The sequence below is a fragment of the Pogona vitticeps genome, chromosome 2 (assembly GCF_051106095.1).
Source record: "Pogona vitticeps strain Pit_001003342236 chromosome 2, PviZW2.1, whole genome shotgun sequence".
Lineage (NCBI taxonomy): Eukaryota > Metazoa > Chordata > Lepidosauria > Squamata > Agamidae > Pogona > Pogona vitticeps.
In genome coordinates this window covers 18222762-18236996 of record NC_135784.1, presented here as the reverse complement: position 1 = coordinate 18236996, position 14235 = coordinate 18222762, and the positions used below count along the sequence as shown (strand labels likewise).

The 14235-nt window shown below is 44.9% G+C and overlaps 1 protein-coding gene across 1 annotated transcript; it reads right to left on the bottom strand.

Moving 5' to 3' along the window:
• Nucleotides 1-133: 133 nt before the first annotated feature.
• On the bottom strand, nt 134-9168 carry LOC140703986 (uncharacterized). Its single transcript, XM_072988318.2, has 6 exons — nt 8293-9168; nt 6425-6961; nt 5443-5563; nt 4331-4401; nt 3091-3217; nt 134-2881 (listed from the first exon to the last, which is right to left on the bottom strand). Exons 2-6 carry the CDS (start codon nt 6770-6772, stop codon nt 729-731), a joined length of 2820 nt encoding a protein of 939 aa, XP_072844419.2. The 5' UTR covers nt 6773-6961; nt 8293-9168; the 3' UTR covers nt 134-728.
• Between the last annotated feature and the right edge of the window lie 5067 nt (nt 9169-14235).

Below are 14235 nucleotides of genomic sequence, written 5' to 3'. Positions count from 1 at the left end.
AGAGACTTTTTGGCTTGGACAACACTAATCCATTTTTGAAAGGACCCTGGGACGAGCTGAGTTGTAACCCCTTTGTAAAGGACATTTGGATGCCCTCACTGGACCCGTTGGAGATGAGACAAACCACAGAAGCTGAGTTTAGGCAAACAGATTTATTGTTATATATTCTAATAAAGACTAGTTGTGATTTTTTTAACACAAGTGTTTCCAGAGTCTCAATTAAAACTAGGGGAGGCAAGATATGAACCCTAACAGTGGGTCACAAGATTTTGAGTTCTTCGCAAAAGACTTCACACACTCCTGGCACTCGTACGGTTGCTTTCCTCGATTGATTCTTTTATGGTTCACAAGTTGTGAACTCTGAGCAAAGCATTTCCCGCACTTCTGGCATTTGTGTGGTTTTTCTCCTGTGTGGACTCGCTGGTGAATCAGAAGATTTATACTCAGAGAAAAACACTTGCCACAGACCTGGCATCGGTATGATTTCTCTCTCGTGTGTACAGTCTGATGCTTCAGAAACTTTGAATTCTGAATGAAACATTTCCCACATTCTTGACACTTGTAAAGTTGACCTACGGTGTGGATTCTTTGAAAGTTCTCAAACTGGGAACTGTGATCAAAACTTTTCGACACTCCTGGTATTTGCACATTTTCTCTCTAATATGAACACTTTTGTGCCTCAGAAGGTGGGAGTTCTTACAAAAACAGTTCTCACACTCCTGACACTTCTACAGTTTCTCACCTGTGTGGTCTCTCCGATGCTTCACAATATCTGAAATTAGAACAAAACATTTCCTAAACTTGGGGCACTTGTTGACATGTCCTCCTGTGTGGACTTTATAATGATTCATAAGTTGTGAATTCCAAGCAAATGCTTTCCCGCACTCCTTGCATTTGTAGGGTTTCTCTCCTGTGTGGACTCTCTCATGCCTCACAACGTGCGATTTCTGAGAAAAACATTTCCCGCAATCCTTACATTTGTAGGGTTTTTCTCCAGAATGAACTCTTTTGTGCCTCAGAAGGACTGAGTTACGAGAAAACCACTTTTCACACTCCTGACATTTGTAGGGTTTCTCACCTGTGTGGACTCTCTGATGGCTTACAAGGAGTGAATTCTGGGTAAAACCTTTCCCACACTCCTGATATTTGTATGGTTTTTCTCCAGAATGAACTGTTTTGTGCCTCAGAAAGTCTGAGTTCTGAGAAAAAGACTTCTCACACTCCTGACATTTGTACGGTTTCTCACCTGTGTGGACTATTTTGTGCCTCAGAAAGTCTGAGTTCTGAGAAAAAGACTTCTCACACTCCTGACATTTGTACGGTTTCTCACCTGTATGAACTCTTTTGTGCCTCAGAAAGTTGGAGTTCTGAGAAAAAGACTTCTCACACTCCTGACATTTGTACGGTTTCTCACCTGTGTGGACTATTTTGTGCCTCAGAAAGTCTGAGTTCTGAGAAAAAGACTTCTCACACTCCTGACATTTGTACGGTTTCTCACCTGTGTGGACTATTTTGTGCCTCAGAAAGTCTGAGTTCTGAGAAAAAGACTTCTCACACTCCTGACATTTGTACGGTTTCTCACCTGTGTGGACTATTTTGTGCCTCAGAAAGTTGGAGTTCTGAGAAAAAGACTTCTCACACTCCTGACATTTGTATGGCTTCTCACCTGAATGAACTCTCTGATGATTCACAAGGTGTGAATTCCGTAAAAAACCTTTCCCACACTCCTGACATTGGTACGGTTTCTCACCTGTGTGGACTATTTTGTGCCTCAGAAAGTCTGAGTTCTGAGAAAAAGACTTCTCACACTCCTGACATTTGTACGGTTTCTCACCTGTATGAACTCTTTTGTGCCTCAGAAAGTTGGAGTTCTGAGAAAAAGACTTCTCACACTCCTGACATTTGTACGGTTTCTCACCTGTGTGGACTCTTTTGTGCCTCAGAAAGTCTGAGTTCTGAGAAAAAGACTTCTCACACTCCTGACATTTGTACGGTTTCTCACCTGTGTGGACTATTTTGTGCCTCAGAAAGTCTGAGTTCTGAGAAAAAGACTTCTCACACTCCTGACATTTGTACGGTTTCTCACCTGTGTGGACTATTTTGTGCCTCAGAAAGTTGGAGTTCTGAGAAAAAGACTTCTCACACTCCTGACATTTGTATGGCTTCTGACCTGAATGAACTCTCTGATGATTCACAAGGTGTGAATTCCGTAAAAAACCTTTCCCACACTCCTGACATTGGTACGGTTTCTCTCCTGTGTACTGAGTCTTATGCTTCACCAACTCTGTCTTCTGAGCAAAATATTTATCACAGTCCTTATATTTGTAGGGTTTTTCTCCTGTGTGGACTCTCTGGTGCACCAGAAGGATCAAATTTTGAGAAAAACATTTCCCACATTCTTGACATTTGTATCGTTTTTCTCCTCTGTGGACTCTCTGATGGATCAGAAGGGTTGTACTGCAAGAAAAATGTTTGCTACACTCCAGGCATTTGTACGGTTTCTCTCTCGTATGAACTCTCTGATGCTTCGTAACGTTTGGATTCCAGGTAAAACCTTTCCCGCACTCCTCAGATTGGTATGGTTTCTCTCCGCTGTCCCGAGTCTGATGCTTTTTCAAGCCTGTCTTCTGAGGAAGACATTTCTCATACTCCTGGCATTTGTGTAGCTTCTCCCTGACACTTTTCTTTGCAATGTGGGTCCTCTTGTGAAGGATCAGGGTCATCTTTTGGGCAAAATGTTTCCCACACAGGATGCATTTGTAGGGTTTCCCTCCAGTAATTCTTTTAACATTTGTGTGTGCTTGCCAATGTCTGACAAGATCCATTTTCTGCACAAAGCACTTGCTGCTCTTTGCACATATGGCTGTTTTCTTCAAATTATCTGCAGAGAAGAGAGACAAGCACAGACCAAGACTGAATTCTAGGTATGACCAGAAACGGACAATCTGCACTCAACGTGTCGCTGTCTTGGCTCCTGGTGATGCCCTCTGTCATCTACATCATACTTTCATAACCCCCTTTCCGATATCAGCATTTCTCTCCACCTTTTGAATTATTTTTTTCAATTACCAGGAAAAGAGTAGGCCTTACCCAGAGATGTCACCATCCTAGAATTCTCCTCCATGACTTCCCTCTGTAGGGCCCTCTGGTCAGGATCCAGCAGCGCCCACTCCTCCTGGGTGAAACACACCGCCACCTCTTCAATGGTCACAGAAGCCTGGAGACAAAAGTATATTTTTCTCACAGCTCACAGAGCCTATCTACTTTAATACAACCCTCCAAAACAGGTGTCTGAACCAGACGAGACAGAGAGATAAAGGGATTTCTCTGCCCCATGTATGGGCTTGCCATAGGGAACTTTTGTGAGAAACCAATCTGATACAGGATGGTCCTGCTTTTCTCACCATGGAGACAACTATGTTATACTTTCTTGATATACAGTAGGACCTCCATATCCACAGGTGATCAGATCCAAACTTCCCGCTGATGCTGAACAACACGAATTATGTTATGTTGCTGTTGTTCAGTCGTTAAGTCTGACTCTTCGTGACCCCATGGACTAGAGCACACCAGGCCCTCCTGTTTTCCACTGCCTCCCGGAGTTGGATCAAATTCATTTGGGTAGCCAATGACACTGTCCAACCATCTCGTCCTCTGTGGTCCCCTTCTCCTCTTGCCCTCACATTTTCCCAACATCAGGGGTTTTGCAGGGAGTCTTCTCTTCTCATGAGATGACCAAAGTATTGGAGCCTCAGCTTCAGGATCTGTCCTTCCACTGAGCACTCAGGATTGATTTTCTTCAGAAGGATTATGTTATAGCAAATTGTATTTTAATAACCAATGCTTTCTGTAGCATGCTTTCTGGCTATCTCTTGTGGCCAATTTTGGTACTGACCTTGTGGAAAAAATTTATAGCTTGGATTTTTCTTTTAATATTTTTAATTTTTCAGACCGTGGATAAGTGAATCTGGTGATACAGATCCTGCAGATAAAGGGGCTCTACTGTATAGGTGTTACAGCAAGGAACTCTTTTTAAAAAAATGGGCGACCAGCCAAATTCAGGACAGAATTGACTAAAGAATACAAAGGACTTTTAAGAGTTAAGCACTCAAAGCTGTGGTGTCTGGATGGGTGACTCCATCAGTTTTCATTTCTCTCATGTTTAATATCTCAATTTCCTGAAATCCCAAATACAAAGCATGTAATGTTTTTTGTTTTGCAAATATTCTGACACAAGCAAAACTGGAACAAATGCCCCCTTGATTCTTCCCAGGGATGGGATGAGAGCATTTGATGTACGGATGGACTGCAGTTTAGCCCTTCTGCTTACCTGATGGGGTTCCTCTCCATCCGAGGGAAGGGAAGATGGCGGAGTCTTTGCTACTGGCATCATTCCAGCTCCTGTATGGGAATGCGGCATCAGTTGCAACCGTTTCTCACAGAGACAAAGATCTAAATCCTATAAACGCATACTAGAAATTTAGACAAATAATAATTCTAATACTAATACTAATATTAATACTAATACTAATAAAAGAAGGCTGACAAAATTTTTGTGTGCCCTTAAAAACTAATTGCTATGTTTTACTCAGACAGGAAGCCCAGAATTTGTCTGAGGAAGAGAATTTGCCCCTGAGACCTTTTTGTCTACGTTAATTTTAATGCTGTTTTGCTTTCGGCCTTCTATGCTAGCACAGATCAACATGGCTTCCTTTTTACTAAAACTTACTAGAAAGTAACTCCAGTCAAATGCAAAAGATTGCAATAAAAGGGGGAACGGCCAGCTCTTGGCCTGAGACTTAGGAGATCTCGTTGCCACTGAAACTCAAAACTGCCATGAAGCCCACAGGATGATCACAGCTCAGTTATTCTTCCACAACCAGACTTACCTCACAGGATTGTTGTTCTCAGGCCCGAGTTGTTAAGAAAAAAACCTCCAAGGTCTTGGGCAGATTGAGTCAAACATGGGATACAAACACAATAATCGAATCAATGTGTGGAGAGGCCAACCAGCGATGCAATGACAACTGGACGGAGTGAGACAATTGGCATTCTGCCCTATCTTGTCCTCCTTTGGGCACTTCATGAAAATGCGAGATTCCCTGGAAAAAACAATCCTGCTGCGAAAAGTGGATGGCAGCAGGCAAAGAGGAAGACCAAATACGAGATGGACTGGTAACCTAAAGGAAGTCACAGACTGGAGTTTGCAAGAGCTGAGCTAGGGCTGTTGAGGACATGACATTATTCTGGGAGATGGATCATTCATGAGGTTGTTATTGCTCAGAGGTGATGTGTCAATAAAAAACAACCATTAAAATACAATATATAGAACAGGGGTGGGGGGAGAGACTCAGGGAGATATCCACGTAGCCCATGCTTCTCCTCCATCCTTCAGGCAAGGAGATCACTCTCTTCCTTTCTCCTCCCGGCATTTGACTTTACCCTGCAAACTGGCACCTCCTTCACCGCCTGGCGTGTTCCCCCTTGGCAGAAGATGTTGTCTGCTCTCCGGCTGTGCCGCCTTCTCTGTCACTGAGAAATCAGGCTGAATGTCCACATTTCCCTGAAAGAACAGTTTAGGATTAAGTCCAGAAGAACTTAAGAAAAGGAATGAGAGAGGGACAAACACTGGAAGGTTGGGGGTGGAATTCGGGGGTCAGGGGATGTCTGTCTCTGGATATTTCCAAAGGACTGTAAGCCCCTTGTAGAACATCTTAAAAGATCCTCCTTTAAATTTGCCACCCATTAGATGGGAGGTGAGCTATTTCTGAGGTATACATAATAATAATCAGTGTGTCCTGTCCATTCTGATTTATGGCCACCCTTTTCAGGGTTTTCCAGGTAGTGGTTTTCCATTCCCTTTTTTATGGGGGTATTTATGGGACTGTGCCACTGGCCCAAGGCTACCCAGGCTGACTTTTTCCTCAGGAAGCCCAGTGGGGGGAATCGAACTCCCAACCTCTGGCTCTGCAACCAGGGACCTCAGCCACTCAGCTATCCACCCGGTCCCTGCACTGGATCTCTCATCCATTAGATAAAAGGTGGAGGACTTCTGGGGTGTAGGAAGAGGTAGAGAGCCACCCCTCCCAATCCCATCAGAGACCTCATCGTCTCCTTTGGTGGTCTCTCTGGGGCAGAAAGAGAAATCTGGAATTTTCATACAGAAAAAATAACAGGGGCAGCTTGTTTTAAAGGAGGATCAAGCTTTCCACAGATATTTTTCTACTCTGAACCAAGATCCATGCTTCCTGTAGACTTTGCTTCCAAAGAGAAGAGGCGGTGCACCAAAGTTAGGCAGAACTGCAGAAGCTTGGGGGGGGGGCATGGCAGCACGAGGGGCCTCAGGAGGGGCTGTGGGGCAGAGAAAGGGGCCACAGGGATGGAGGTGACCTGTCTTAAGAGCCCCAAGTGGGAATCCTCTCACCTTCCGCTCCTCTTCTCCCTGACTCAGGAGGAAGCCTTCGGCCAGGGCCACCGCCTGGGAACTGGTCTCCGCTCCACATTCCCTCACCCAGCTGGACATCTCCGGGGGAAGGGTGGCCAGGAACTGCTCCAGGATCACCAGGTCCAGGATCTGAGCCTTGGTGTGCCTTTCTGGCTTCAGCCACCGACGACAGAGACCGTGGAGTTGTCTGCAAGCTTCTCGGGGCCCTTCCGCTTCCTCGTAGGAGAACCGCCTGAAGCTCTGGAGTTGTGTATCTGAGCTGACAACATCCTCCTCCAGGATTTTCTGCAATGATCTCTCCAGGAATCCGGCACTGCTCTCAGCCATGAGGACATCAGAAGCTCTTTCTCGATCAAGGTCAAAAGCTGGTTTATGTTCTAAGAAAGCCTTCGGTGGAATCAAAGAGGTCCTTCCTTCTCTCTCTCTCTCTCATTGTGAGGAAAGACTGTCTTTATCAGACGACACTCTTCAGAGGCTGCAAAGGCAGGTCATTTTTCTAGTAACGATCATTAAATTCTAGGAGAAAGGGAAAAAAAGTTGGAATTGACAAAAGCCGCCAGCCACAGCTCCCCTCTCCTCTTCCTCCATCTCCTGCTGAGTGCTCAGTGCACCTCTCTCACACATAACGACAACATTGGTCTTAATTTAGGGGGTCTCCGAGGCAAGAGAAAGAGCTGTCTGGACATCTTAGTGAGTCAGGCGCTTGGCAGGGGAGCCAGAGGTTGGGAGTTCGATTCCCCCTTTGTGCCCCCTGCGAGTCAGGCCAGCCTGGGTAGCCTTGGGGGGAGCAACACAATCCCAGGGTGTCCCCAGAAGAAGGGAAGGGGACTCCACTTCGATATACAGCTGATCGTCGGGGTTTCAAAATGGCCCCCTGCTGTGCTTTAGGAGGGATTCTTCCCAAGAAAGGGAGCAGAAAATGGCCGCCCTATGGAGGTTCTTCGCTGGATGCTGAGACATTTAGCCCATTGGAACGCATTAACCAGGTTTTAATACATTTCAATTGGTTTTTTTATTTCGCTTGACAAGGATTTCGTTCTATATCCTCATCAAGTGAGGCACCACTTGTATTCTCCGCTTAGAAAACCCTGAAAAGGGTCACCAAATGTCAGAACTGACTTCATAGCATAGGAGGAGGAAGAGCCCCGGGAAAATCCTATTTTTGGGCTCCTCTTCCCCGTCAACTGTCAACCTCGGCAGCTTCTGTCGGTGGTCGTGTGGTCGGCTGAGGGGGGGGCTGCAAGGCTTGGCATCAGGAAACCAAACTTTGGGGGCCAACCTGGAGGAGGGGAAGAGATCCTCTCTCACTGCCTCTTCGCCTCCTCATGGATCCCCCGACCCCAAATCCTTGGGGAGACTCACCATCCCCTCCAAAGTGCATTGAGGGGCAAAAGGGAAAGGGGCTCCCCACGTCACGGCTTGGAGCCTAGGCACCCTTGGGAGAAACTGGCTCCCCTTTTCCCCTCCAAAGGAATTGAGAGGAGACACAGGATGGGATTATTTCGGAGGGAGAAGCCTTGGTCTTGGGAGACTTCCAACCCCCATCCCAGGTTGCCTTCCCCTCGAGAAATCCCAATTCTCTGCACTTAACCTTCGGTTGCCTGACCGGTTCACTGGATCTTGCCACAATGCATCCAGATTCTAGAACCTTCTATTGCATTGCATTGCAATCTGACTATAATGGAGTCCGTTTGCTCCCTCCTCGATTTGAGGGAAGGTCCAGGATCTCGATCTGCCCAGATTTCCCGCCCAAAAAATCCCTCTGCTTTTTTCCAGGTCGATTCTCATCCCCCCCCCCCCGCAACCACTCCAAAACAAAACAAAAAACAAAATCCACTCCTTCTCACCTGATCTCCTCTCCCATTTCCAGGGGGAGGTCTGGGCCTTTGAACCCTCCCTTTCAATCTTCCATCATCTCCCTCCCCTCAGACTCCTTTGCTCTTGTCTCCCACTTCCTATCAGGTGACTGAAGCCAAGCCAGGCTCCTGGCAAGGGAAGCGCCGACCCCTCCAATCTGCAGCCTGAGCTCGGAGGTGAAGGGCAGAGTCCGGCCTGGATTTGCTCCTCATCAGCCCTGGGAGACGTTTTGGAAGCAGGATCTTCTCTTTCTCTCTCTCTCTCTCTCCTGCTTCCCACACTCCGAGAACTCCATGCCCAGCGAATACTGGGCGGCCTCTGGTTTCTTCTCCAGCCGAGGCCTTTGCCTCTTGTGGGGATCTCGTAACCTCCACTCTGCCCCTGAGGTATATCACTAAGAGGAAAAGGCCAGGGAATTTCAGCTAAAATGTGTGGCACTGCAGAGGAGGGGAACGGATTGGACAGCCATCTGTCCGGGATGGCTGGAGGTCTCCTGCCTTGGGCAGGGGGTTGGACTAGATGACCTCCAAGGTCCCTTCCCAACCCTATGACGATTCTCTGACTCTATGATCTGTTCTCAGTCATCCCAGAGTGCAGGATGCGTGATGATGGGCTCAAGCTACAGGAGGCCAGATTTAGGCTGAATATCAGGAAAAAACTCCCTAACTGTTAGAGCAGTACGACGAAGGAGCCCATGAACTTGGCAGGCGGTGAGCGCTCCAACGCTGGAGGGTTTCAAGAGAAGATTCAGACAACCGCTTGGCTGATGTCCTTTGACTTGGATTCCTGCCTTGAGCAGGAGGTTGGACCCGATGGCCTTCGAGACCCTTTTTCACCTCCATCATCGTAGGATTCCCTATTATTGGAAGAGAGCTCCCATCAGCCGCAGCTGGTGTTGCACATCCTGAGGAACACTAGAAGTTGTAACAGGAGAACTTCACTTTGGTCATTGCTTTACTCAAAGAGTAAAGTAAGTCTTATATTGTACAGTACTGTATACACTTTCCAAGGCTCTAGAGCAAGAGGACATTGTTGGGGCGTCTTTGCTTGCCCACGTTCTCTAAGGTTTAACTACCGACTCCACACACCAAATCTGCAGTATTTATCCTAGAGGCATGACAATCCAAGGAGGACAGGACTGACCTACAACTCACTCACTGGATCAAGCTGAACGTGTGTGAAACAATCTGGAGTTCTTCTGAGGTCACCGGAAGGAGAGTGGGGGCAAATATCAATTTATTTGGGGAACTGCTGCCAGAGGAGAAGTTTGATGATACAGTAGAACTCCGATATCCATGGGATCAGTTCCCACCAATTCACTTATCCACAGTCTGAAAATATTTAAAATTATAAAAGAAAAATGCAAGAAATATATATTTCTCAAGAAGACGTTAGCACAACTGGCCACTAGAGGGAGCCAGAGACCATGCTAGGTACAGCATTCACTAGCATTCATCTGCATTATAAGCATAGGCGAGAGTGGGGAGGATTTGAAACCGATCCCCCATGGCTATGGGGCTCCAACTGTATTATGGACCCTAAGAAAGTCAAGCAATTCTGTCCTCGATCAAATCAAAAGGGTATCCAGTTGCTGATGTTCAAGATCTGAAAGCAACGATCAAAGATCTACCAGCAACGCTCCGGGAGATCCAAGATACAGTTGTATTCCACAAAGAGGAGACAAAGAAAAATCAAGAAGAATCAAGATGAAGCCATGAAGAAGCAAAACTTAATTGACGCAAAATGGAATAGAAATTGAATAAAATCAACAAACAGATCTGCATGATGAATACGCAACTCCAAGATATCCAGCAAAGCACCACAAAGAATCAACAAAGAATTTAAAAACTGGGAAATGACGCGGATGAAACAGAAAAGAGATTGCATGAATTGATAAAAGAAAACCCTAAACTGGTTCAGGCTAACAAAAATCTAACGGATTCAATCGCAGCAATGGAAATGGAAAGAGCTTCAAACATTCTTAGATTCCAAAACATGCCAGAAGACAAACAGGAGGACTTAACAGAATTGATGGCAGCCATTTTGGCAGAGGCACTGGGAATTGGAAAAGAAGAGTTGGAAACTGAGATAGACCAAACGTATCGATTACATTCAAGTTATGCGGAAAAGAACAGAATACCACGTGAAGTACACATAAAGTTTGTGAAAGGATCGACAAGAGATGAAGTACTGCAAAGGACCAGTGAAGACCCAATACAATACAGACAAAAGGAAATCGTGGTATTGAAACAGATACCTTGGAGAATAAGAGAGGGGAGGAAACAGTATCACTTTTTGACGACCAAACTGGATAGGAAAGGAGTGACTTTTAGATGGCTGGTACCTAAAGCAAGAGAATTCCTTGAAAAACATATAACCTTCTTCGAAGCAGCAGCACAGGGGCAAGATATAAATGAAGAAGAAAGTAGAAAACAGAGAGAGAAAACACCAGAAGAGGAGAGTGAGCTAAGTGAAGAAGAGAGTCAGAAAAAGGATATTGGACAAGATCTGGATAAAATACAAAGAGAAAAACGGAATACCAGGGCAACAAAACCTAAATATAAGTAAACAAAATGGAGAACGAAATTGGGTTCTTCTCAGTGAACATCAGTGGCCTCAATGCACCAAGAAAAAGGAATCATGTGTTTCAAAACTATAAAAAATGAAACAGATGTAATTAATATATGATTAAAGAAACGCACATTAAAAAGCAGCATTATAAATATTTGATTTACCTGAAGATTGGGAAACTCTACCACTCAGCTGTACAATAAAAGAAAAGAGGGGTAGTTTTATATGGGAAAGAAACGCTAAACTCTATTCTGACAAAGAAGGGAGAATATTAATGGTAGAAATAACAATGAACTAAAAAAAGATTTTAATGATAGCAATATATGTACTTGATAGTAAACAAGAAAAATTCTAGAAACACGTTGTATAGATTAAGAGCCTAATATGTATTGCAGTTGTATTGACAAATGATTGTACGCTGAACCCAGGTGACACAATGTTAAGTAAGCATGGATGTATTTTATAAATAATAATAATAATAAAAACAAAATTAAAAAAAGAAGTTATTGCTGAGACACCTAAAAGTTCTGTTCATAAAGAGATCTGAAAGTGTGAAGCTTGACAACCGGAGTTTGGAATGTGAGAAACACGAACCAAGGTAGATTGGAAATCACAAAATGAAGAGCGGGTGAACGTGGAACGATTCGTGTGAATGAACTGAAGGCAACAAAAACAGACCTTTTTTGGCCATACTCACTTCAGAAACAACAATCTCGGAAGAAATGGTGGGGGCCTGAAAGCAAGGCTTGATGTAGCACAAGCAAGTAGGGGCTACATTTCAAAGACTTTAGGGAACAACAATAAGTTGTCAGGCTACCAATCTCATCCATTATTCAAGTTTATTCACAAATTATCACTGTGGAAGCATTTTTAAAATACATAACATTTTTACTAAGGTCTCCAGGAAGCCGCTCAGAGTGGTATAAATATACCAGATGGGCGGGATATAAATCAAATAATAAATAAATAAATAAATAAATAAATAAATAAATAAATAAATAAATAAATAAATAAATAAATAAATAAATAAATAAATAAATAAATAAATAAATAAAATAAGAAACTGATCATTAGGGATGTATCCTCCAAGTTTACTGGGGCTTTCCCCCCCCTTCTAAATCCCAGAATCCCCCAAGGATACCCTGAAATACTCTGCAAGCAGGATCTGAAGGCCTTAGGAATGGACCTCAACAGATGGGAAACCCTGACATCTGAGCGTTCAGCCTGGAGCGTTGCATCACGGCCTCTCCCATTTTGAAGAGACCCTTGTCCAGCAGGCTGAGGCGAAGAGGCAGTCCCGAAAGCAGCAAAATCAGGGAGCTGGACAGGAGACGGACTGTATTTGTCCTCTGTGTGGAAGGGATTGTCCCTCTCGAATTGTTCTTCTCAGCCACACTAGACGCTGTTCCAAGTCCTCCATACAGAGCACGTTATCATAGTCTCTTGAGACTGAAGGGTGCCTAATCTGGAATCTGACCCTGAGACAAAATTGTGAGGGTTCCAGCCCACAGACCCACACTTAAAGATATCGACATTTCACTCACCTGGACCAAGGCCTATCTCCAAGGTTACATGGCTCTCATGGACGTTACTTCCTGTTAATGTACAAAAAAAGGAAGCTGGCGCTCTGTTCCCTGGGAGTTGTAGCATCGCTGCCCTTTATGCTCTCTCTAGGGCACCTTCTGAAGAGCTACAATGCACAATTTCCTCATTCTGGTCAGTGGTTTGTAAAATATGACAAGTGATAATAACCCAGGCTAATGAGTTCTCTCCTGGCCGCGGTCTACTTTTCCTATTAACTGGTGTTATCTCAAAATAAACCATAGAACCGCACAATGTTTTTGTTGTTTTTTTTGTTTTGGTGTTACTGCCAGATTGTTGATCACCGCTACCTGCCTTCATATCAGGAAGGAGTCTTCCTCAGCAATGACTTTAAAACTGAAGGGAGTCTGGAGATGCTAGTGCTGCTTTTTGAGTGTGCGATTGTGTCTGTGTTTGTGCTAAATGCTCCATGTGGCCAGACACGTAAGCAGGAAGTTGAAGCACTCCAACTGCATTTGTGTGGCAGTAAATGCATGCAGAAAGGGATGTGGTGGTGCTGCGGGCTAAACCGCAGAAGCCTTTGTGTGCTGCAGGGTCAGAAGACCAGCAGTCGTAAGATTGAATCCACGCGATGGAGTGAGCTCCCGTTGCTTTGTCCCAGCTCCTTGCCAACCTAGTAGTTCAAAAGCATGCAAATGTGAGTAGATAAATAGGGACCACCTTGGTGGGAAAGTAAACAGCGTTCCGTGTATAGTTGCGCTGGCCACGTGACAACAGAAACTGTCTTCAGACAAACGCTGGCTCTACGGCTTGGAAACGGGGATGAGCACCGCTCCCTAGAGTCAGACATGACTGACTAAATGTCAAGGGGAACCTTTACCTTACCTAAATACATGCAGAAGGAGCCCTATATCTGCCCAGAAGCCACTGGCAATGGTGCGGCTAAAAAATATTGTAAATAAATAAATAAAAATAAATATATCTTCAGGGAACATTTCCAAGGCTCCCTGCAGGTGCTAAAAATGTGGATTATAGCGAATGCTCAAATTGAGCCCTTCTGAGTACTGATATGAACCATCATGATTCCAATCATATCCACGTGGCTCTGATGTATCAGAAATGCTGCCTTGCAAACATACCATTTCCCACACTCGTGGCATAGTTTTCTTTTTATTTTTACTTCCCTCCCCCTAAAAAATACCACTTTTTTGGTCAACTGAGTTGTACAGTTCATAGGTTTCATTAAAGGTGGAAAAAGTTCTGAAATGATTTATCTTTGTCTCATTTTTTTTACATCACAGACACTTGACATTTTAACAGGGGTGTGTAAACTTTTGATATCCACTTTATATCTCATTCTTGTTGTGCCTTATGAGGTGTGAATTCCAAGAGAAACATTTCCCACACTATGCGCATTTCTAAGGTTTTTCTCCTGTCTGGACTCTCTGGTGAATTAGAAGGTTTCAGTTGTGAGAAAAACATATCCCATATTTCTGGCACTGGTATGGTTTCTCTCCAGCGTGTAAAGTCTTGTGGGTGTGAGACGTGAGGCGAGAGTGTAAAGCAGAGGTCTCACACTCAATTTACTTGGGGGCCACTGGAGACAGAGTCTGGATGAGGCTGGGCCGCATCAGATTTTCTGCCCAGGAGTTTCCTTAGCCCGGCTGGGACTCTGAGGAGGAGGGGCGCATGAGCCCTCGCCGCTGACCACGACCCCCTCTGGATCCTTCTTCACCACCAGCACCAGCAGCAGGATGAAGAAGTGGAGGAGGGAGGGAGCGTCGGCAACCGCCTAGCGGGGGGGGGGGATGACATAATTT

What these genes read in the sequence shown, in the direction of transcription:
- LOC140703986 (XM_072988318.2), bottom strand. Translation starts at nt 6,772, where the DNA reads ATGGCTGAGAGCAGTGCCGGATTCCTGGAGAGATCATTGCAGAAAATC. An exon ending in AGGAGGTGCCAGTTTGCAGG is followed by an intron (nt 4,402 to 5,442) that starts GTAAAGTCAAAT and finishes ATTCCCATACAG; the next exon opens with GAGCTGGAATGATGCCAGTA. An exon ending in TAGGATGGTGACATCTCTGG is followed by an intron (nt 2,882 to 3,090) that starts GTAAGGCCTACT and finishes TCTTCTCTGCAG; the next exon opens with ATAATTTGAAGAAAACAGCC.